This window comes from Chanodichthys erythropterus, chromosome 19 (genome assembly GCF_024489055.1).
Source record: "Chanodichthys erythropterus isolate Z2021 chromosome 19, ASM2448905v1, whole genome shotgun sequence".
NCBI classification, from domain to species: domain Eukaryota; kingdom Metazoa; phylum Chordata; class Actinopteri; order Cypriniformes; family Xenocyprididae; genus Chanodichthys; species Chanodichthys erythropterus.
Genome location: NC_090239.1, coordinates 11,927,157 through 11,951,282, shown reverse-complemented (window position 1 = coordinate 11,951,282; position 24,126 = coordinate 11,927,157). Strand labels below are relative to the sequence as shown.

General features: G+C 35.8%; 1 protein-coding gene across 1 annotated transcript in view; it reads left to right on the top strand.

Annotated features, from left to right (window-relative positions):
- atrnl1b (attractin-like 1b) overlaps nucleotides 1-24,126 on the top strand; it is a 105,895-nt gene that overhangs the window by 49,750 nt on the left and 32,019 nt on the right. The window contains exons 22-26 of the mRNA XM_067369334.1: nucleotides 1,723-1,817; nucleotides 2,042-2,120; nucleotides 4,197-4,354; nucleotides 10,448-10,509; nucleotides 20,403-20,481. Coding sequence (XP_067225435.1) covers nucleotides 1,723-1,817; nucleotides 2,042-2,120; nucleotides 4,197-4,354; nucleotides 10,448-10,509; nucleotides 20,403-20,481 — 473 coding nt within the window. The remainder of the gene's footprint in view (nucleotides 1-1,722; nucleotides 1,818-2,041; nucleotides 2,121-4,196; nucleotides 4,355-10,447; nucleotides 10,510-20,402; nucleotides 20,482-24,126) is intronic.

Genomic DNA, 24,126 nt, shown 5'->3' with positions numbered 1-24,126 from the left:
GTATGTAATTTGGCCGTTTTTTTACAGAATTTTTTTACAGTGTAGAAAAGGTTTTGGATGACATGAGGGTGAGTTTTTTTTGGTAGACTATCCCTTTAAATGTGTGTTTGAGAGAATGAATTTGAGATTGCAACAGTCAGACATAATTAACACAGCTACTCTGCGATTAGTTGTGTAAAGTCTTCACAATAGACAAGAACATGGCAGAGAACATGAAACTGTGAGTTTTTGATGTGTGTAGGATGACAAGCTTCTGTCTTGTAGCGAGTGCTTGGACTTGAATGCAGATCTGCCAACATGTACGCATTTTGCGTAGCGGGTACGCATTTTGACCTCAAAGTACGCTGGTACGATTTGTCACTCTATACTACACAAAAACACGGTGACTCCTCTGTGCACGCGTAGTACTCAAATCCAGCAAAAGAAAGAGTTCAACCAATCATAGTGCTGGGTTCATTTCCCACATAGCAAGAGGGGATGATTGACAAATGCGTACGGCCTATCAATAAAAAGAGACTGCAAATTGACAGTTACACAAAATCCCGCTCGATCCCTCCCTCTACTCCTGCCGTCTGACAGTGACTGAACTCTCAAGCGAGGACAGTATACAGTAGTCACGGTATTTCTGACTCCTTCAGGTAAACTGGTATAAAATGCTCAAGTAATATTGAACAACAAATCTAAATAAAATCGTCACACTGGTACTCGGAAAAATTTCCCAAGGTTGGCAGGTGTGAATGTCATATTCCAAGTTACAACTTTGTGGCTGACATCACTTTCAGAACAGCTGTCTGACTTTTGAAACTCACTGACATTCACTTTAGCTTCACCATTCTGTTTCATTTTTGAAAATATCCAGCATATATCACCTTAATGCTAGAGGATGGTTCAAGTGTTGTCACCTATAAATTGTTGCATCTAAAACTAATTTTGAAAGTGGCAGCGTTTTAAAGGAAAGGACTGATGCTCATAGTAGTTGATTTGCAGATCAGCAATGTTCAGTGCATGAAAGCTACATGACATTTCAAGCAAAAATATAGGAAATGAGTGAAGCTATTGTGCTTTCATGTCACATCTGAATTGATTAAAAGCTTATAAAGACATCTTTCAAATTGATGGGGAGTGAAAGAGATGTTTGCAGTGCCATATTGTGATTCACACAAACAGCTGTTCTCTGGGAGATGCCTGTGGCAGCATTCAGTCATTTAACAGCCCAGGAGATTAGAAAACAATCCAGACATTTCTATGTCTTTGAAATGGTGTTTTAAAGAGATGTCAAGATCTTGAAAAAGACTAAACCTACTGCACCACATTATCTTACTGTGCTTCTTTAGAAAATAATCGAAAATCTAGAATTTGCTTTTTAGTCTTAAACTTTTAGAAATTAGGTCTAGTTCTGGGTAAAGTTATCAAGTTCTTTAACGTAACTAAGAAGCCTAGATTTTAAATACTTTTAGACGTCTTAAAACAATTGAGCTTAATCAGAGTGTAGGCTTATTAAAGCAATGACACACTTTGAAAGGGAGGTATTAATTTAGTGCAATTAAAGTGACTGGTGATTCATGTAGCTCTTCAAAGTAGCCCTCTTATGAGTGAATGTGCACCACTCTTTCGTGATGTTCCTTAAATGGAAAGTTTCAACAATTAACATGACAGAATTGCATGGTGTGGTTCATGATTGTATAAAATGTGGTGATTAACAATAGAGTTTTGATCTGACAGATAACTTGCTGATTGATTACCAGTTCACCTTCAGTCTTCTTCAAGAAGATGACCAGCACTACACTGCCATTAACTTCATGGCCACTCCTGAACAGGTCAGTCACAATCTACTTATCTGAGAACAGAAGCAGCTGAAGGTTTTTGACCAGCTTGTGATGCAAAAGTCTTCTGTTCATCAATTTCATAAATGGCATAGTTCACCCTTTGTGTCGGTCAGATGTATTTTGTGTTGAAGTATTTTTAACATTAGTCCTACATTGCCGTATGGAAGCCATACTGCTATAAATCATCAACTTTGTTTTCTTTTTCCATTTTGTAGACCAGCAAGAACTTGGACATGTCCATTAACGCTTCAAACAATTTCAATCTGAACATCACTTGGTCAGTTGGGTCAACAGGTACTGATTACTCTTTCCCTCAGATTAATATTTTCTTCTGTTTTGTTGTATAACAGTTCTTGCTTTTGTAGAAAACATGTTGTTTTTAGCAAATCTTCTTCCATTTTTTTTTTTTTTAAGATACATTCATGCATTCAAAAACAGGCTGACAGTGCACAAAGGATACTGTCTCAAGACACATTTAAAAAAAAAATTGGTCTATTTTTTACTTGACAGCATTTTAAAAATCACGTATAATTGTACGCTCAAAAAAGAGACTTTTTAAAAAACTTTTAATAGATGGTTTTGTCCTGAAATTTTTTAATAGTTGTCAGCATATTTAAAACATCACTGTTAAAAAATATAAAAAAAACTAATAGCAATATAAGAAAAAAAATCAATCTATTTATCTGCCTATTTTAAAAGTGTACCATTCAAAGTTTGGGCTCAGTAAGTGTTTTTTTTCTAATAAGATTTTTATTCTGCAAGGATGCATAAAATTGATCAAAATTGACTGTAAAGACATTTAAAATGTTACAGGAGATTTCAAATCAATACTGTTCTTTTGAACATTGATCAAAGAATCCTGAAAAAAGATCACTGCTTCCACAAAATTATTAAGCAGTACAACTGTTTTCAACATAATAATATTATAGAATATATTAATATAATATTAAGAAATGTATAGATAATATTAAGAAATGTTGCATGAACACCAAAGAAGACTGGAGTATTGGCTGGTGAAAATTCATCACAGGAATAAATTACATTTTGAAATATATGAAAATAGAAAACTTTTTTTTTTATAGTAAGTTACAGAATATTTATATATTATATATCATATATATATTTAATTAGAACATTTTAAATTATAATAATATTTCACAATATTACTGTTTTTAGATAAAATAAGTGCAGCCTTGGTGAGCATTAGAGACTTCTGTAAGAAAAAATCTTTTTGAATGGGTCAGTCTTACTAGTCGGTTAGTTGGATGTACACGACCATTGTGAGGCAATCTTTCTTAGCATAATATAATGGTTCTGATACACAGATGCTAATGCATTCTGGTTTGACCGCAGTTTGTTCCTGGGTGTGTTGGGTATTTTACTATAGACAGACACTCAAAGGACACCACCATTATCCTCTATTGTTTATTTCTTAAATCACCTTTTCGTCCAAATAGTCATCAGCCAATTTTTTAATGTGACTTTGACATTCTTGCACCTCTTTAACAGGTTCACCCCTCTCCTCCTCAACCTCCCGGCTCCCCTCAATTAATATTTGGAGTGGTGTCTTTCTGTTTAAAGACACTCTCCCCTGAGAAGGGCTTCTAACAATAGTCTAGTGTGCGGCTCTGAATTCTGGGGCTGCGGCGTCTTCAGGAGCACTGAACGATTTCAATTAAGATAAACATTGCCACGTAGTGGCATTTGGGTTGTCATTTTGAGGGCTTTGTTTCATAGTGCTGGTTTGGAATGACGATTGGTGGGGCTTAAGTTTTTCAGTGGAGGACTTCAGAAAAGTGTAAAAAGTCCTGATAAAATAGGACAAAGCTTGCTTTTCTTTTCAACTCCCACGAGTAATTTTTTGTTACATTATGGTTTTATACCATGTTTCCCATATGTTTAAAATAGATAATGAAATTGTCATGCTGAGAGGTTGATTTAAAACCCATTTTCTACCTGAATAAAACATATCCACAGACAGCTAAACCAGTGTATGTGGTAAGCCTTGTTGATTACTGGTGCATTCACTGCATTGCATTCACCCTTATTTAATAGCTCAGAAAGCAATAAGTGTCGGTCACACTACATTTTTAATTATTAACAATTATTTCAGAACCCACCATAAATATAGGCAAACGTTTTGATATATTGCTCCTTTTTTAAATAAATAATAAAGTATATGGATACAAAACCACCAAAATGCACCAAGCAAAATATTTTTGCTCCTTATAAATTTATATGTCTAAAAATGGAGTGTAGCGTGAATGACCCTTTATGGTCAATGCCTTAATTAAGAGAAGTTATCGAATGTCTTTTCTGAATGCCACCATTTTATACAAATTGATCTATCACATTCTTTTCCCCTTACAGCTGGGACCATCTTCGGGGAAGAGATCCCAATCGTGTCCAAGACTAACATCAAAGAGTACAGAGACAGTTTCTCTTGTGAGAAATTCAGTTTTCACAGCAACCCCAACATAACTTTCCATGTGTATGTCAGCAACTTCTCATGGCCAATCAAAATACAGGTGAGGACACATTTTGACCAGTTTAGCTTCTACTGAGTACACTTTTCAGTATGTTAAATTTAAGCAATTTTTTAGTTTTGGGTAATGTAGGAAACATTCATCTCCTTTTGAAATAGAATCCACAAAAGCAAATGTTTCTAAAAAGATCCAGCGTTCCTTGATATGGAAATCAATTATTCAGTTATGCACTGGGACAAGTTTGCATCTTATGGTCCATAAAATTGAATCAGCTCTTAAGTGGCAATGTGTTACTTTGCCAGATGCCTAGACGACGGTCATAAAATGACATTGCTGGAGTAATGTGCAGACTGATGCTATCTATCATGGAAAAACATTTATGTTGAATCTCCACTGTGGTGCATCACTCTTATTATGAACGATGTTAGCAGTCTTTATTGCTTGCAATCAAACCGAAGGAGAGATATGCATACTATTGCACATGTAGTTTAGTTTTAGAAGGAAGAAAAAATATCTTGTCAAGATGAAACTTCTAGCCTCTATTTATCTGCATCCATTTAAAACTTATAGTCATTAAAATTGGGTCTTTATGTGATCATTAAGATGGTGACAATACACTAACATTCAGAAAGAAATTAATACTTTTATTCAGCAAGAATGCATTAAATTGCTTAAAAGTCACTGTATAGACAATAATACTTCTGTTTCAAATAAATTGTTCTTTTGAAATGTTTTATCAAAAAATGAAAAAAGTGTCATGGTTTCCTTAAAAATGTTAAGCAGCATAATTGTTTTTAAAATGGATAATGATGAGAAATGTCTCTTGAGCACAAAATAAGCATTTTAGAAGGATTTCTGAAGGATCATGTGATGGCTGGAGAAATGGCTGCTGAAACTTTAGCTTGGCCATTACAGTAATAAATTACATTTTAAAATATATGAAAATAGAAAACTTTTTTTTTTTTTTTCAAATTGTAATAATATTACAGAATATTACTACATTATTGATCAAATAAATGCAGCATTAGCATAAGAGTTCTTTCAAAAACAAAAACATCCACAAAGTTTGTGGGGGTTGTAGTTACAAATCGTATATATACTGACCATTGAGACTTGAGCTTTGAGTGTGCTGGAAGCTCTACAACAGAGGCTCATCCACACTGACAGTCCCCTCCCTTTCTCTGTCCTCTGAAAACTGCTCTGAGCATGCTGCCCAAGGCTCGATGACATCAGCATTTCATTAAATGGGTGCATGGCTGGTCCTAATCAAGGCCATGTGGTGGAAGAGTTAGATTCCCAGGACTGTGGATCAGACATAGATGTGATCTGGCATTATGAACTCACACCTGAACTGTGACTCTGGTCTTAAAGACACAATACTCAAGTGTGAAATGTCATTACTTGGACTTATGATATGTGGACTCCATCACAAAGCATATGTAACCTAACCATTACCTTTCATTGAACTCTTCTTGGGTTCTTAGATAGGTAAAATAATGAGCTTTAGTTTTATTAATTTATTTGAAATTATATTATTATATTAATTTGAAATTATATTAATTAAATTATTTTATAATAATTTCATTCATATATATATATATATATATATATATATATATATATATATATATATATATATATATATATATATATATATATATATATATATATATTTCAAATATATTAATGAATGAAATTAAAGTTCAATTTTTAAACAAAAAGATAATTAAAAAAATATTGCAACAATTAAAAATCTAATTTTCTTTTAAGTTGATGAACAACTAAAATGACTAAAACTGAAATAATAAAATTATTTAATGAAATATATATATATATATTTAGTCATTTTAGTTGTACATCAACTTAAACTTAAAAGAAAATTAGAGTTTTAATTGTTGCTTTGGCAACTAACTGAAATTTTCATCTAATATTTATATTTTATTTTATAAAACGGTTAGTTCCTGTCCTTGATTCTGATTGGTCAGTAGCTGTGTTTTATTCATGATAAAACACCGCTATCACCGCTTCACCCAACGGTTCTGTGTATCACTACACAACACCCTTAGCAACCGATGTATTATCTTGTCCTTTTAACTGTTAAGGGGTTTTCCCATGACTGACAGCGCTAGTCAAAGCATTTGTCAGTTGTGTCTTGTTCTGTGTTCACAACAATTCAGTCTTTTCAATGTAAAAGTCTTCGCTACTGACTGACACACTCATAAAGACAGTCTTTGCCGCCATCTAATGGTGTAATAATGTAACTTCTGTTGCTGTTCACGGTCAGTGACTATTTTTTTCCAACGGAAGGAAGGCTTTTAGTAAAAGTTTATTTCATGATAGTTGCATTGATACATATTTTTGGCTTTAATATTTGTATTGTGTGGTAACCATTTTATAAAAGCAATAAGGTACTCCAGGCTAGTGCTGTGTCGTGAATGTCAAGGCTTCACATCGTGCCTAACAACGCCCTTCAGCCATGACTTATTCACGATACAGCACAGCCTCTTGTACCTTATTGCTTACTTAGTTCAGGTAAAAAAAAAAAATGTTTTAATAGCTTCAGATAACAGTAGCAACACTGTTTGGGATTGAACAGTATAATTGACCCCTGTCCAACTGATATTTCTACTTTTCTATATTTAGATTTTATATCAATAATGAACAATCAGCTGATAATGATAGCAAAAACAATTCTGACATGGTGATTAGGACCCTGACACTAATAATTTTTTATCACCCTTTTGGGCATTACTTTAGAATAATGGCCAGCTGATTGGATTTTGTCCTTCCAGATGGCAAATTTCCCAAAAAATTATGTTTACAATTATTTGTAAGTACTTGCCATTACAGTCAGTCTGTATCTGCATAAAGCAAGTTATTTTGTATCACTTTATACAGATTTACCAAACTTTAGATAAGATTGTTTAGCTGTGCTTGCTGGTGGCAGCAAATTACAGTTCATTGCGCTAAACAAATCTTGACTGATTGTGCTCATAATAATACCTGTACATTAAATAAAAAAGAAAATCATTGTATGATTTGCAGATGTGTAGACAGAGCAGGCATGTTATTCTATATACTTATGTCACTGTAGTTGGTGCACACTAGGTAATGTACGCTCCTCCTGCCCCTGATGTCTTTCCCTAAATGACCAGTCTCTGAAGGAAAAACTAATAACCTTCTATATTGGTAATAAAATATATTACACAGAATATGATAAACACTTATAGAAATCCTTTATAGGGTTCAATTTTGAGCAGGTTTTTTGTGCCTAGTGAAGCTATTTATTAAAAAATCCACCACAATAAAGAAAGATTTCATCTGGTCGATATCCATATGGTTTATAAAGATAACCACCACAAATCCTCTCAACCTTTCTGTCGTTCATTACCGTTCGCCAGCTGTGCACCGAGACGCTCAGATACTGCACACCATTTGTTGTTAGGACTATCTCCAACAGCGAGAATGCACCTAATATTGATCTGCATTCATTCTTCTGTTCCTCTATCACGTATGAGATGAGTTCCTTTGATAAGGTTCATTTATTTACGTTGGTCTCACAGACCTTCATCTCGGTTGAGCTGTGTTCAAGCAGTAATAGTTTTCTATTAGATTTCCCAAAAGCAGAGTCACTTATTTACCATGGCGATGCATCATTAAATCAAATGGACCCCCATGACACGGTGTGCTCGCTCTCCTCTGATGTTTATGATCAGAAAGTGTGATCAGCATTTATTAGCTTACCGGGGAAATTGGGACGGTGAAACAATGCACATATGAGGACCCCGACCCCTCTGAAAGCATCAGATATTAGATATGGAGAATTGAAGTGCTCTTGTTGTGCAGGAAACCCAATCTGACAAAACATTACTGCTGCTTAACTGTCTCACTGTCTCATGGGTCGGTGTGAGGTCAGCCAGTATGAACAAGATAAATAATCCATTCCAGGCATATATGCGCAAGCTTTATTTAATTTTTTGCTTTAATGCTACAACCCATAAATAAAACTGTTCAGTGAACATAGTTAAATTCAGGATAAATTAAAACTTTTCAACCAAAAATAATTCATTTGAGTGGATTTGTTGTAGTCTTGTTGTATAAATTTAAATGAACTTTATGGTTACTAGATGCAAATAAAAAACTTTGAGCTAAATATGCACACATAAACCACCGTGCTCTATATCTATATATATCTATATATATCTATATATATCTATATATATATCTATCTATATATATATATATATATATATATATATATATATATATATATATATATAATCATAGAACATGACTTTAAGTTTGGACACAACTTTAATAATGAAGGTAGAACAAAGAGCAAGTTGATGGTCTCACAGTTTCCTCTGTCCTCTTTATGTTTCAAAATGCTCATTAGTATAATTTTCCTGACAGTCCTGTCTAGATCTCAGATGCTTTGTTAGTGGTTATTCATTCTACAGCATGATGAGCAATACAATGATCTAATGTATTATAATTAAGGAAAATAAGAATAACTATAACAAAGGGATTCTTTCAGCTGGAGAATCTACACTCATGTTATTGACGGACATTTTCTTTCTTATAATATGCACAAGATAATGTATGTATTTACAATAATAAAGCCCTAATTTGACTGATGTCAAATTAGCTGATGTACGTAGATCATCAACAAACATTTTTCATTTATCAGGAGCCATTATAACCCACTGATAGATGTAAAAACTGTTTCTGAATTTTTGTAAATGCAAATACTTATTAATTTAACTGTTCAGTTATGCAGTATTAAGAATTACTTAAATGTCTGCCTATGATTTACAAAGTCTGAATGACCTTATTTGGTAGAGTTAATGTCTTGTTCACGTAGGGCTTCCACAGCATTATTTATGGCACAACAAGGTATGGTCTCAGTGGGAGCAATGACTTAACCGTGCAGATGTGGGGGCTGCACAACTGCTCTTTTCAATCCCAGCATCTTGCTTGCTTGTCTTCGGGGACAAAAATGGTTCAGCCTTAATGGAGTGTTAAAGCTTTCTCCTGCACTGTCTTTAGCCCCAGCCGTGTTCCTGTGACAACGGCTTAATGAAATGAATGGGTTCTCCAAAGGACCTGGCCCGCTCTGCCATTGTTGCATTATTCATCTGGTGAGTCAGGGTGACTTACAAATTCGTACATTTAGAACATTAATCCGTTTATTTTTGCTGGGTATTTATCCAAGTATTAATTCTCCTTGCCTTACGGGATGCTGGGGGAACACACTTTCTTGACACTGTGAACACTTGAACAACTTTTCAAAAGCATGTTGATGCTTAGTTAATGGCCCTGCAGTATTTACTGCCAAACCCATGATGTCTCATCTCATTCAAACAGTGTCTTCTAAAGCTTGGCTGAGAATGTAGCTTGTCTGCTGAGTCATGTAGCATATCGCTATGAAATCTCTGAATAAAACATCTTTGACTGAACTGATCTGAGTGGCCAGAATAAAAATAAGCGTAAGCAGCACAAAACATATTCTGATCCCATGATAAGTCTGTCCCTCACAGCCTCACTTTCATACTTGTCATGGCGCTGCTGTGAATAAGGTCTATGATTAGGTTTAAAGTCTATATTTGGTCTGTCTAATCATGGCAAAAGGAATGTTTGGAAACATAAAAACTGATATTTCCTACTGGCACACTACAGCAAAATATATAAATAACTGCATGTATGTATGAGTGTGTGTGTGTATATATGTGGATGTATGTATGTGTATATGTATATTTGAACGTGCATTTAAGGACTTATTCCACAGTGTAATTTAAATCTCTTCTTAGCCATGTTGAGCTACACCTGTGCATTTAATGTAAGCCACAATCCCAGAAGGCAAACATTTGGCATGTGTGTAATGCCTGAGGGATGTCGGCTCAGGTAGCCATGAACAGCCATTATTGCCTCCATTTAACAATTAGAGGAGACGAGGAAAAAAAAAAGACGTACGTGATGGCCCCTCAAGCTAAAAAAAAATCTGTTATGACATTATCTCTTGTGAAGGACCCTAGCCGCAAGCAAAGGTCTTCATCATCTTTTCACTCAAAGAGCTGTTCTTTGGTAACCTGTCACCCCATCATTTATATCTCTTTTGCTTTTGTCCCCTCACAGATCGCCTTCTCTCAGCACAACAGCATTATGGACCTGGTGCAGTTCTTTGTGACGTTCTTCAGGTGAGTGCTTGTGCCATCTCTGTTCGTTCTGCATTTCAAAAGAGTGATGTAACACAGAAGTTGATCGTAACTACGTCTTTCACCTGTTAAGCCAATGTATAATCATTTAGTGACAGCCTGCCTGGGTTGAATTCCTCAGCACCCGATGTGTCTAATGCCTTTTCCCTTTGGATTATTGAGCCAGTGCTGAGAGAGCTCTTTAGGCCAAGAGGAAATGAGACCTAATTGCTTTCAGTGTCCTCTAGCTCTACCTTTTTGCTTAAACTACCATATATGTTCAAGGTCCTAAATGATCTAATGGAATAAATTCTTCTGATAGACTTGGTGCGGTCACATTAGTGAAATTTCAGCAAGATTTCACAGAACCAATAAGGTCCATTGTCAATAGTGTATAATATTACTGTAGCGAAGTACGCTCACACAACTTTCAAAAAAGCTAATTTGATGTCAAGGAACCAGCTGGAAACAAGGTGATTGAAGAGGTTCAATTTGACATTATGTGCCACTTTTTAATAGTAATTTTACTTTTAACTTTCAAACCTGTATGCAAGCCACTATACCATATAATTACAATGAATGAAGCCTGAGGATTTCAGGCTTCAAAAAACTCAAAAGCACCCTTAAATTATTGGATATGAATATGATTATAATACTCATATGCTATATTCTTCTGAAGACATGTGATACCTTTGTGTGAAAAGAGGTGTAAAAGTTGTTGTTCACTGAAAATCTTGACTTCATATTTTGAATGTTTTGAATGTTTGACTCCTATTAATAAATAACGAATTAAATTTCTGTCTGATTCTCATACAAATCTGTCATATGACTTCAGAAAACTCATTATAGTGAATATATGAGGAGTTTGGTTCCAAAACGCAATAACTCCATTTTGATTAATTTGAGTATAAAGGTGTTTTCTTTACCAAGAAAGTGGCAAGATGAAAACCACTCTTTTCTGTTTCAAACTTTCACATAGCATCTTTTGGTTATAAAAACATTAAAAATTCAAATCTACATTTTGATTTTAAAAAATTTATTATAAAAACGTATAATTTTTTTCCCAAAATGCAATAAATCCATGACATTTTTTTTCCCCAAAATGCAATTAATCCATCAATATAAAAGTTATTTTTCAAATTGAAAATACACAACAAAGCAAGTTAATTCACATATATGACAGAGTCTAAACTTTGCTAAACTTTTTTAAATATTTATTATATATACAGGCATTTTACTAAAAATACATTCAGCCGTTGCTCCCAAAATGAATTCAACGGATCATCTTGTTAATGTTATAAATTATTTGTCATCACCGATTAACGAGTATCTGGCGCCACCGCACGGTTAAATAAACACATTTTCCGAGTACATTGGTATTAAAACGGCTTTTTAAAAAAGCCTTCAATGTTTACAGTGGGTAGAATGGTGCGCTGTGATTGGTTGAGCGGATATATCACGTTCTGCAGAAAAAGGAGACTGGCGTTTGTCGCGTTTTGGAAAGAAAGGGAGAAAACATGACAGAATAACATGACGGATATCACATTTTGCGCAAAATTGATAAATGACTTTTCAATACCGACCAGATACAATACTGATTTTGGCGGAAACTCAATTTTTTTGAAAATGGCGTTTATCGCGTTTTGGAACCAAACTCTTCATATATAGTGAATATAGTGCACAAGTTGTTGGGACCACTTTTTATGGTGCTTTTGCATCTTTTTGTCCAACTTGTAAAAAAAAAAAAAAAATTTTAATTGTAATTGCATGAAAAAAGCAACCAGCACTTTCTCAGAATTTCTACTTTTTGTGTAGCGCAGAAGAAGTAAATTCATATGGGATTGGAGCAAATTAAGTGTTAGTAAACAATGACAGCATTTTCAGTTTTGGCTGAGCGAGATGAGACAAAACTGATGAACATTTGATGTCACGCACTGCTTCGTGCAGAGCTGCTCAGCTCCTTCCTCTGTGCGAGGTGTCATTGCCACAAGGTAGATCTGTCATCCTGATTTGTTAATTTCTGTGCAGTTTCTTTATTTGTTATTAAATGCACACCTGTTCCCATTATGTCTTATTAGATTTGGTTATAAAGGGTGTCTCTATCTCTCTATCTCTCTCTGAATGGTCAATCTTATGCTGCTGTCGCTCCCTCTGGTGCTAGTCCTGGATTCAGATCATTTTCCTGGATTAGACAGCCCCTCTGGAAGCTGGTGTCACACACTGATGCACTCCGACACAGGGTCAACTTGTGCTCCAAACAGTCATGTTATACAGCTTGCTTGTTTCTGACTGCCTAGGCAATCAGTTTAACTAGTTAACTTCAAGCTTGCCTTAGTGTGTGTAGTGAGACATCTACACTGGCAGCGTAAGCTGACTGGAATTAATCTGTTACTTTAGGAAAGCTTGGCATTTCATTCTGGAAATTCAGTTTGAGTCAGCTAAATTCAAACATTCAGAAGGACCAGACTAGTACTTTCACCAACATCATTTATTCAAATATTAGTGAAGAAAGAAGACAGTCTTTTCAGGTGAACGAGAAACTGTCAGGCGTTGAAAACCATTCTGTCATCTTGGAAGTTCAAATGCTGTTTTGTGTATTTTGCTCACGTATTATACAGGAAATTGCACCAGCTTCAGCGTGCCTTCCCTTGACGTCTAGAAGCAATAGGTGAGCAGAAGCATATAGATGATTTTAAATGCTTCAGTGGACGCGTAGTTGGCAGATTATTTGTTTTAACCCTGTGAATTGCTGTGGAAAATATGCCTTGACAAGGTGTGGTACAACTGACAAATAGGATAAACTGTCAAACGATGATTTTCCTTTTTTTTTTTTTTTTTTTTTTTTTTTTTAAGCATTCATCCATAGTGTTCACCTGCCAATACACTACTGTTCGCTTGAAGTCAGTAAGAATCTCTTTTTGGAAAGAATTTAATACTTTTATTCAGCACGGACACATTCAATTGATCAAAAGTGATAGTAAAGAATATACATTTATAATGTTACAAAAGATCTCTATTTCAAATAAATGCTGCTCTTTTGAAATTAAAAAAAAAATGTATTAAGGTTTCCACAATAATATTTAGTAGCACAATCATTTTTTAACATTGATAATAAGAAGAAATGTTCCTTGAGCATTTGAGAAATTCAGCTTCGCCATCACACAAATACATTACATTTAAAAATGTATTAAAATACAGTTAGTTATTTTAAATTGTAATAAGATTTCACAATAATACTGCTTTATATCATAATCATGAAATTATAAGAGCACTATGTTTTTTTTCTTATGTGGTAGAAATGAGCTTCCATATGCCTTTGGTAAATTCACCAAGGGTGGATTTATTTGATAAAAAAATAAAATAACATCATTTATTCAAATATAAGTGAAGAAAGAAGACCGTCTTTTCAGGTGAACTAAATCGAAATTATGACTTAAAATTGAAATTATGGCTTAAAAAGTCAATTTCAACAAGTCATAATTTTTATTTAGTTGCCTGATATAGGACAAGTCCCTTAAGCCTAGTCCCTGACTAAAATGCATGTTTGAGCTGTTTTAACTGAAAGCAACTTGTTCTGACATATCTTAAAACGTTTATTAAAGCTACTTAAATGTCCTTATTTAATTAAGGCCTACTCTTGTCTATGAATCCAGTCCAGTATGTTATAATTTTTCAAAATACTTTTTATCTCATAATTGTGACTTTTAAAGTCATAAACTGCTGTCAGGATTTACTAAACACACACAATGAAAAAAAACGTGGACAGTTATTTTGTGGCTGACCTTATTGCATATGCATTTGTAGGAATTCCCTTTCAGGTGCAATATTTATGGGATGAGAATATATAAATGAATCATGCAACGTGATTTACTAAGTCTGTGCTAGTCAATTTACTGGTATTTGTGCCATAATTTAATGCCTAAAAAAAGCATGTCTAAAGCCACTTTGCACCTGTGTTAGTAGATCACATGCAACTTATTATCAATGGCTCAGCTTGTTTGCGACCGTAGTCTTGATAGACTGTGTTGGTCATAATGGAATTGATTTTGCTGCGTCTTTGTTCTTTAATGTGTGCATTCAGTAAATCACACGCAGAACTTTCCACTGCCATTGGCGCTTTTATGGGATGGTGGTCTCACACTAATTTGCCCTGTTTAGTAAATCTAGTCCTTAGTATGTCATCATTTTTAACTTTTAAGTTCATAATTTACTTAGTATGTCATAATTTCAACTTTTTGTATGTCATAATTATGATTTACCAAAGCATGTTTTTTAAAATTTTCTTATGTGGCAGAAATGGGCTTCCATAAAGAAAAGAAAGTGTAACTCTTTCAGAAAAAAAAATCAGGCATCAGTGCATGGGAGGTAGCATTAGGCAGGATTTAGTGCTGTCAGTCAAGTGTTTTCCTCCAATGAGCGTTTCCCTGATTTCATCAGTGTGGTTTCCACTTTATTTCCACTGAGTGAGATAGCCAAACTCATGACAGCTGGAATCAAGACTAGCCTCTGGCAGATTCTGTTCCATTACCAGTGCAGCTAGAGAGACGGTCGCTGACAGAGTATATCTCTCCTTACATCTGCCCCTGAATTATGAACCGCATCACTGAAATACAACAAATTAAACGTGGAAATAGACTAAAACTGCCACTGACGCCGCCTAACGTACAAACCTGATGTTAGACGTTCTCGATAATGTTAACTTTCTAGTTATTACAATTTTTAAAAAATGACCCTCTCTGTAAAAGGACTCTGCAGGGATGTGTTGAAAATGTATCATTGATGAAGAACCTGTCAGTGTGCAACCTGAAATTAGTGGTTAACATGAGCAATAGCGAAATGCATTTCCACTCTGTGAATGGCTTTTTAACAGTCTCTTTGTTAAATGCAAGGTAATGCATTTGGTTCAATTCATGCAATCCATTTGCTTTTATTTAATATCTAGCACATGCTTTTCAGTTTTCAGGGTTCGATATGAGTACTTCCCCTCTAGTGCTGGGTGGTATGACCAAAAATTTATATCACGGTATTTTTCAAAATTATATCGGTTTCACGGTATATGATGGTATTTTTTCCCCTATGCATGACCGGGCGTTAACCACATTTTCTACTGATTGAGAGAGGAAATACTGCAGTAGATTGACTAGAATGCCCTGTTTTACTGTCATGATGAGTGAATATTGTAGACAAATTTCACACTAGAGTTAATACAGGTTTACAAAGCCCCACGAAATCATGCTGTGCGGAGACAACAACCAATAAAACACAGACCTGCAACACACTCATTACAGACACATGAATATTAAAATATGACCATGGAGATAGAATAAAAAAAGAGTTGAGGGCACCTTAAGCATTTTAAAAATCGAACCCTATATAACAACAAATTGCCAAAACGCGGAAGAACATTTAAACTGTCTAAGGATATTTTCAGTAAATTTAAGAGCACTACAGTCTCTGAACAAATGACACACGTAAGTTTAACACAGAAAGAATAAAGCAGTTAAATTTTTGCCCATTCTTCTTTGAATTGTCAGTCTATTTATTAACTTACATCATCTTCTGTGTAGCAGAATAACCCATCGTGTCATCGTGGTCGTGATCAGACGTAGGCCTACAGTTCAGTGTCCTTTGCATAACGTTACATTTCATTTGAAGAAGACGTGATGAAATATGTGTGCATACACGCTGCTGATTCATGTTTGGAGCACTAGAGTATATGAAATAGGTCCATAAAAACTTAAAAACGCTCGCTCCGATCTATATAATATGATCCATGTGGAGAAAGTTGTTAATCTCATCACGGCAATCCACGCAGAAACTCGCGCGCCGCGTGTAGTTTGAATTCTCCGCTGTAATCAAGGGCTGAATCCGAAATCGCCCCCCTATAACCTCAAATAGGGCATTATTTGAGGGGACAGCCATTTGTAGTGGTGTCCGAAACCATACTGGACATTATTGAGAGCACTCATTCTATCCCACATTGCACCGCAATAACGAGTGTACAGCCGATGTACACACACACAGCGGCTGTCCGAATTCACTCACTCGTTTTCATTCACTCTTTCAAGTGAACAATATAAGTGGATAACGTAGGGAATAGTGAATGAGGCTTTAGGGGGTGATTTCAGGCTTACCATAGACTGTGATGCGATCTCAGCTGTGCTCTCACTACAGTGCAACAGTGAAACCGGACCACCCCTCAAAGAGTGACGGGTTGCGCAGCATTCCGAACGTTGGTTAAGCGACACACACCGGTATTGTGGTATCATCAAAATTCATATCATAAAAAAAATAAATACCGGTATTCGTTATGAACCGGTATACCGCCCAGCACTATTCCCCTCCCAGGTTTGCTGTAACGGTCTCTCTTTTTATCCATGAGATGAGTTTGTGCCTCTTGATGTCGGAGTCACCAAAAACGTCCTTCAAATGATTTAATTTCTCAGACATTTGCTCATTTACATGGAGCTCAGTAAATCAGCAAACTGTAATACAGAGTGATTTGACTACAAGTTTTACTAAATATCTGTTCTTAGAGGAGTGTCATGCCATACGATCGTCCTCTAGATCCTCCTCTCACTGTAATGAGATGGTCAGGAATGCCAGGAAGGCTAAAAGAGGGTGCTCAAATGGTAGAAAATGAAATCATCAGGGGATCGATAGTGTTATTTTTGCCTCGTTTGGTCTTGATGATGTCAGTGGTCCTTCATGAGACCGAAGCAAACTCACCTGGCCTAAGGAGAATTATTGTCATCTTCATTACATAGTTTATATCTTCTAGTTCTTTTTCTGTTAGCTTATTTTATTTTCTATATTTTGTTATTTAAAGTCTTTTTGCAGTGTTGCAGAACATGTGGACTGCACCAGAAGAAGAAAAAAATCCAAGCAGTTATCTGTGCAGATATTGTGAATAGCACCTCCATTTTGTTGTAAAACTGAAGTGTCTCCTGAAATGGGTTCAATACAAGGCTGCTTATCTACTTAATTGCATCTAATTTGCTAAATAACACTTTAGTTAAATAACACAGTTTAATCATCAATTTTTGTTCTGGATCTTTTCAACTCGGCTTCATGGAAGTGAGAAAAAAGCCTTCTCCAAGTCAGTGGAGTGGTTTGTTTGTTGGAGCATGTTTAACTTAGGATGCACCTTTTATCATTGTTTAGCAGTCGGCTTTTAATTCTTTCTCCCATAGCTCGTTTCAGACCTTTCATACCGTCCTCTATTTGAGTGGTCCCTGAATACTTTCTTTATTTTCTCACATATTTACTCAACTGCCACATGTACCACCACACGAGGGGCAAGAACGTTTAATTGCTTTATTTTTCGTATTAATTCGGATTCCAGGTGGAACCGCAGAGGGGATTAAGTCCTGTTTACTGCCTGCAATGCACCGGATGAAAGGCTTCGATCTGAAGGGGGATTTCTCCCGCACTGCTACTTAATCGAGCCATTCAAGTTTCTCTCTTCCCCATTCGTCCCAATTTGCCATTATCTTCAAACGAACCCAAGATGGCATGCGTTTGAAAGCATTAAAAGGATTTCATCATTCTTTTTTTTTCTCCACAACTTTTTTTTTTTCATCTGTGCAAACTGTGAATTAATTTCAAACAGAGATGTTTACGAATGCTCATATACCTCCATAAATACAGTCCGCAAAAGCAGTTTCCCTACAATTCATGACTTTGATGTCAGCGCATTTATAAGATTTGCCTTTTGATGCACATTGCCAGACCCTAACACTTGACTGAGATGAGCGTATTCCTCAGCTTGACCACTGGAAAGCCTCCTGACATTTATCAGTGCCTGGTATTTTGACCATTTACTTTAATTTTTTAAGGTGGGATTATCTGAGAAATTCAGTCTAGATGCACTGTAAGCTTTTTAACAAGGTGTGAAAAAGCAATTCTATAAAATGCTGCCAACTCAACTGTCCCCATTAGTGGTGGCTATTACAGGATTAGTTCGCTTTAAAATGAAAATTACCCCATGATTTACTCACCCTCAAGCCATCCTAGGTTTATATGTCTTTCTTCTTTCAGACAAATACAATCAGAGTTATATTAATAATCACCCTGATGCTCCTAAGCTTTATAATGGCAGTGCACGGAAACCACCTGTTTGAAACTCAAAAAAGGCTTGATAAGCTTGTTGAAAATGCAAATTGAGAAATTTTCTTAATAAATCTTTTTTTTTTGTAATGATTAAACAATAGTTTCTCAATATGTTTTCTTTGAAAATCCAGTGTTTTTATCCAGTGATAATGTTCGTATTTGCCATCTGTTGAATGGTATAAACATAAATCTATCACTGGGCCATTCTTATGGTGCTCATAGTGCAAAGGTTCTAAAACTTGCATATGAAGACATATGAGATGAGAAAAATATGTTGCATAAAGATAAACAAAGTCATTGTTTTTTATTGACAATTGTAAGTGATTAGTATGGATGGGCCATATGACCCAAATTAGATATAAATATGACAAGCAGTTGGTCTGACAACAATAAGTCAAAAGTCTCAAAACAAAGCTATTTTCCGCATTTAATTCTAATTGGATAAAACCCTGATAGTTGCACAGATATTGCAGATCTAATGCAATATAAACAGTATTATAAAGTAGATTATTTTCCAGTTATCACTACTGTTGTGTGTGTATATATTAGGGGTGTGTCACGAGATCTCGCAAGACTAAAATGTGATGAGGTGAAAAGTAGTCTCGTGATATTGCAATGACAGAGTGTTAGGATGATTAGGAAATAATATGCCACCGCTAGGTTTACATTACGCCTCCACTGTCCTTTTGCTTTGTATTTATATAAAAAAACATTTAATTCAGTTGGATAACGGTCGCCGCCGCTCCATATTTACAGAGTTTCGCGCGGTCACTGAAAGTGAAAGTAAATGCGAGCGCGCATTCCAACGCGATTTCAATACCCCGCATTTTGAAAGTGGCTCCCTGATGAATGCAAATATCTCTCAATATGAAAGCTATTTTAGGCTGGGCAGTGTAGTTGTAACCATCTCTTAGCTCTGTATCAAAGAAAAATTTTGGTCTTATTTGCACTTTAAATATTGAGTACGATTATGGTTGCACTTATTGTAAAGTGTTACCATAACAATGAATAAGAGTTTTCTCTTAATCTTATTAAGCACAAACAGTAAGGTTTCATTTGTTAACATTAGTTAATGCACTGTGAACTATCATGAACTAACAATGAATGACTGTTTTTATTAACTAGCATAAACAAAGATTAATAAATACTGTAGCAAATATATTGCTCATTGTTAGTTGATGTTGGTTAATTACTGTTAGTAAATGAGACCTTATTGTAAAGTGTTAACATTTTTATTTATACTGTTTTTATTTCTATGATCAGTTTGTGGAAAGGAGTTCAGTTAGGAGGTCTAAAGTTGTAGAAGCTCATAAATCATGTATAGTAAGGTCTGAAGAGACTGAAATCATACAGAAGAGAAGTCAGTCAGTTGAGTTTGTGGCAAAACCTTTTACAGTGCTTGAGAATTGTCTTTTACTGCATATGATAATTCATACTCAGAAAGTAGAACTGAAATGAAATTCATTACAAGATGATTAGTTAAAACATTTCAAATACACCTGCAGAATATTTTTCTAGTCATGTATTTCACCATTGAGGATTTCTTAAAAATAGTGTGTAAAAATCTTGTCTCGTCTCGTCTCGTGAACTCAATCTTGAGTCTCATCTCATCTCGTGAGATACCTGTCTCGTCACACCCCTAGAGTGTGTATATATATATATATATAATATAAAAATAATATAAAAATAATATCTCGTCATACTGCCCAATACCTAATGTAATGGAATCTTAAATGTCTTTGTCATGTTTAATCTTTCCATCCCTTTATTTCTTTATCCTACAGCTGTTTTCTGTCCCTGTTGCTGGTAGCTGCAGTGGTGTGGAAGATCAAGCAGACTTGCTGGGCCTCCAGGCGACGAGAGGTATGTCATAAAACAGAAGAAACCTAAAGCACTTCTCATTACAAGAATATAAACATATCTTTGTGTCAAAGTCCTGGTCATTTCAAAATTGCCAAATATCTCTACTGATTTATTGTTTTGTCTGATATATCGGTATATGATATCACTTTACACTGTGGTAAGTCTGCTCTCCTTTTTCCGTTTTGTGGTTTTTCCTTTCTGTGGAATTTGATTAGATGTGCTTTAGATGCGCATAAAGCCTTGTCAGCCACATGAAATGGCTCTGCAGAGTCCAATGCTTACAAACATGCCCATCTTCCTAATTAGGGGCCCTTATGAACCAATTAGCTCTGACAAGACTTATCTAATGCAGTTTAGAGCAAACTGAACGTTAAGCGCAGCAGATGTCTGCGTGTTGTGGAGAGAGATGCCATACTTCCACTTTTTCTCCTGCCTTTCTTCATTTCATCATGGCAGATTTAAAGGGTTTTGGGGACTAGTTTTTTTGCATAATGAGTCTATTTGCTACTCAATAACACCAAAAAGTTATGTTAAGAATTTCATGAGAATGATTGGTCAATGTCGTTGTGTCTGTAATGCATTTATTCCATTATAGTGGACAGAATTGTCATTGATAATCAGGAAGGTTGATCTCTTTTGCTTCTGTCCTAATTGATGTATGGAAATAAACAAGAGTTATGATTGCAGCAATCCAAAGCTATATTCATCTAAAGAATTAAATCCAATAATGCGTGATGGGGCAGATGGGCCTCCACCATTAGCATTCGGCTCACTGCAGCGCTGCACTCCACAGGTTCAGATTATCTGTTTGTTTCTGCCCTCAAGTACTCTCAAAAAAGCTTTTATCTTTTAATTTAAAATGATTGAAAAGTTTGAGGAGGCACTCCAGAAAAATAATTGCTTCTGAAAATGTATTTTCTTGTTTTTTGTCTTGAGCAAGAAAGAGCCTGGATGACGTGCACTTCATTTTGGCACCAATCATGTGACAAGGTCACATTTTTGATTTTTGCCTTGGCAGCTCGAGATGGAGAGCAAAATTAAACTAACAGGGATTTTTCTGTGCTTTTCCATTGCATTCAGAGGCATGCGAATAGTGGTCCTTTATTGCTATTATGAAGTGCAACTTCCGTTTTTATGATCGTAACTGAAGAAGCTGTATTGCTCTGCAACCTCTCATTTGAACGCCTTTTGTCCTGACTGACTTATTGAAAGACATGAGTTGAAAGCAGAGGACATGTTTATAACTGCTATTATGCAAATGTTCTCCACTACACTGATTTTGGCTGAGAGATCAAACAAGGGAATATCTAAAAAGCAGCAGTGCTCAACACAAATCAGAGTGCTTGCCTTTGATTTCCTTCAGTGTGTCGTTTCCCTGAAAAGTCTAGGGAACGTCTCATTGTCATCTGCCCGGATATTTGTGCAGTTGCGTTTGCCTTATTTCGGTTTTGGCTTTAGCTCTAAGATGGTGTCTTGTATTGAAGTGCAGTGCTTGCAAATCTGGTTAAAATCATCCAATTAGTGCTTAATATCTCAACAAAATTCGGCAATCATGCTATGTATTATCTTCTCCTCCTCTCTCTCTCCTCTGTGTGTGTGTCTGTGTATATGTATATGTGTGTATGTATATATAATATATTTATATTGCATAACTTAATATGAAGAGTTCAGTTGCAAAAGCAGTTAAATGCACCTCCGTCAAAAATGAGATGATATTGAGCGAATGCTTTCCGCACATAGTATACGTTCATCAAATACTTTTGCTTCAAATCTGCTAAATCCCAGCATCAGCCCATTCAGAAATACAGGTTCATTGGCACAAACTGCAAAATGTCACTTCCCTTTGTCAACAAAAGTCCACAGAAGAACCAATCGGAAAGTGCAAATCAAATCTTATGATTTCAAGATGAATGATTGTGTGCGTATGACTCGGCTTTCAATTGCCGAGCTGCAATTTTTTATCGTGTTTTGTCCATCGTTACAGTGGCAATGGCAGGATTTCGCAAGTGGCAAGTAAAGACAACAGTGTTCCTTTTGCTGCTGTAAAACTGACTGAAATGTCTTGTTGTCCAAAGAGGTGGACTAAGAGGTTTTTGCAAGGACTTTGCTGGTTTTGCAGCAAAAGACAGTCAAAGTTGTTAAATGCCAATGAATAGACTAAAACGACATTTTTCGAAATAAGGCATTTCAGTATTTGACTAATAACTTTTCATTGCCATTAAAGTAAAATTACTAAACCTAAACATAGGAGCCTGGTAAAAATGCTCATTTAAAAGAAAACATTTCATATGGATGAACTTTTCATATTTTACCCATATTTCTATTCTCATGCATTTCTGTAGTGTTGGCCTATCTTGTCCATTGTCTTCAAAAGACAAATTGGCCTTGTGAAACCACATAGCGTGACATATCTGTATGATGATTTCAGATCAAGACTTGGTATGACAGATCTGAAAAATGTATCCTAGCTTATGTTTAGTGGAGGAAGAAATGTGTTCCATGTCTCTGATTTGATTCATCACAGTGATGGTATGGTGTATTTTGTCCTCATGTTAAGTGATTATGCTGAGCAGATGCATTAGAGGACTGTCGTCTGATGCCGGAGGGCTTGATAATGGTGTTTTGCATTTACCGCAGTGGAACATTACACGGGTAGAGTCACTTATGCCGTTGTCTTCTGGACCTGTGGGTAGGATTGCATTTGTGTTGGTGATTATCGGTTCTGTCAGCGTGTGAAATTCCAGAAATGTCCCACAACTCTTAATTTTTCATTGAGGTTGCAGCAGTCATAACTCTCTGCCTAAGATTATTGCTCTGCCTGATGATACAACAGATCAGTCTTTAGAAAACAAGGCATCTGTTGTCTTTGCAGATGAAATATTTATCTTGCCTTTTTGGAGAATGACATTCTTATAGCTAGAAATTAGACAGTGGGAGGGAAGATTACAAAAAGTGCAATTAAACCGTCTTATCTCTGCTCTCCAGTGAGCAACACAAACAGGTTTGGCTATGGGCATTGCCCTCGTCCGCCCTCGTGTTTTATGATTTGTCTTATTGAAAAAAACCTTCCCCACTGTTTGGACCGATGACTGCAAACCCCATGCTGAAATGAAAAATTAAATGAAGAAGACGGAACAGGGGTGATTAAGAATAATGAAACCATGTCATCCTGAGTTATTGAATTTCATCTAACATGCAGTCTCATCCAGTTCAGTGCCTGAAGAGGAGCGAATATACTCATAATGAAGGAGACATGCCTCTGCTGTGCTCTATCACGTAATCATTTATGCAATGAATATATTAATTGATTCGGACAAAACTGCAAATGGATAGTTGCTGAGTAGGAAGAGAATGTCTGGTGACTCTTGTCTGATTTGTTAAAATTAAGATTTGATGATTGTTTCTAACGCTGGACAAGCATAGGTTTGACACGTTTGGACGAAACATAGGCTTTGTACTTGGAAAAAGTCTTGTGGCTGGTGTTTTAGGCCTGGCTGACCTGTCTATAGGGGAGCATTTGATAGGTTCTGCTGTGCGCACCAGAGCTAGAGTGGCTCTGTACTATTTCAGGAGACCGGATGACAGATGTCGGCACTAAATGTCAGTGTAGAGCAGGAGGAATGACTTCTGTAAAACAGACGGCAG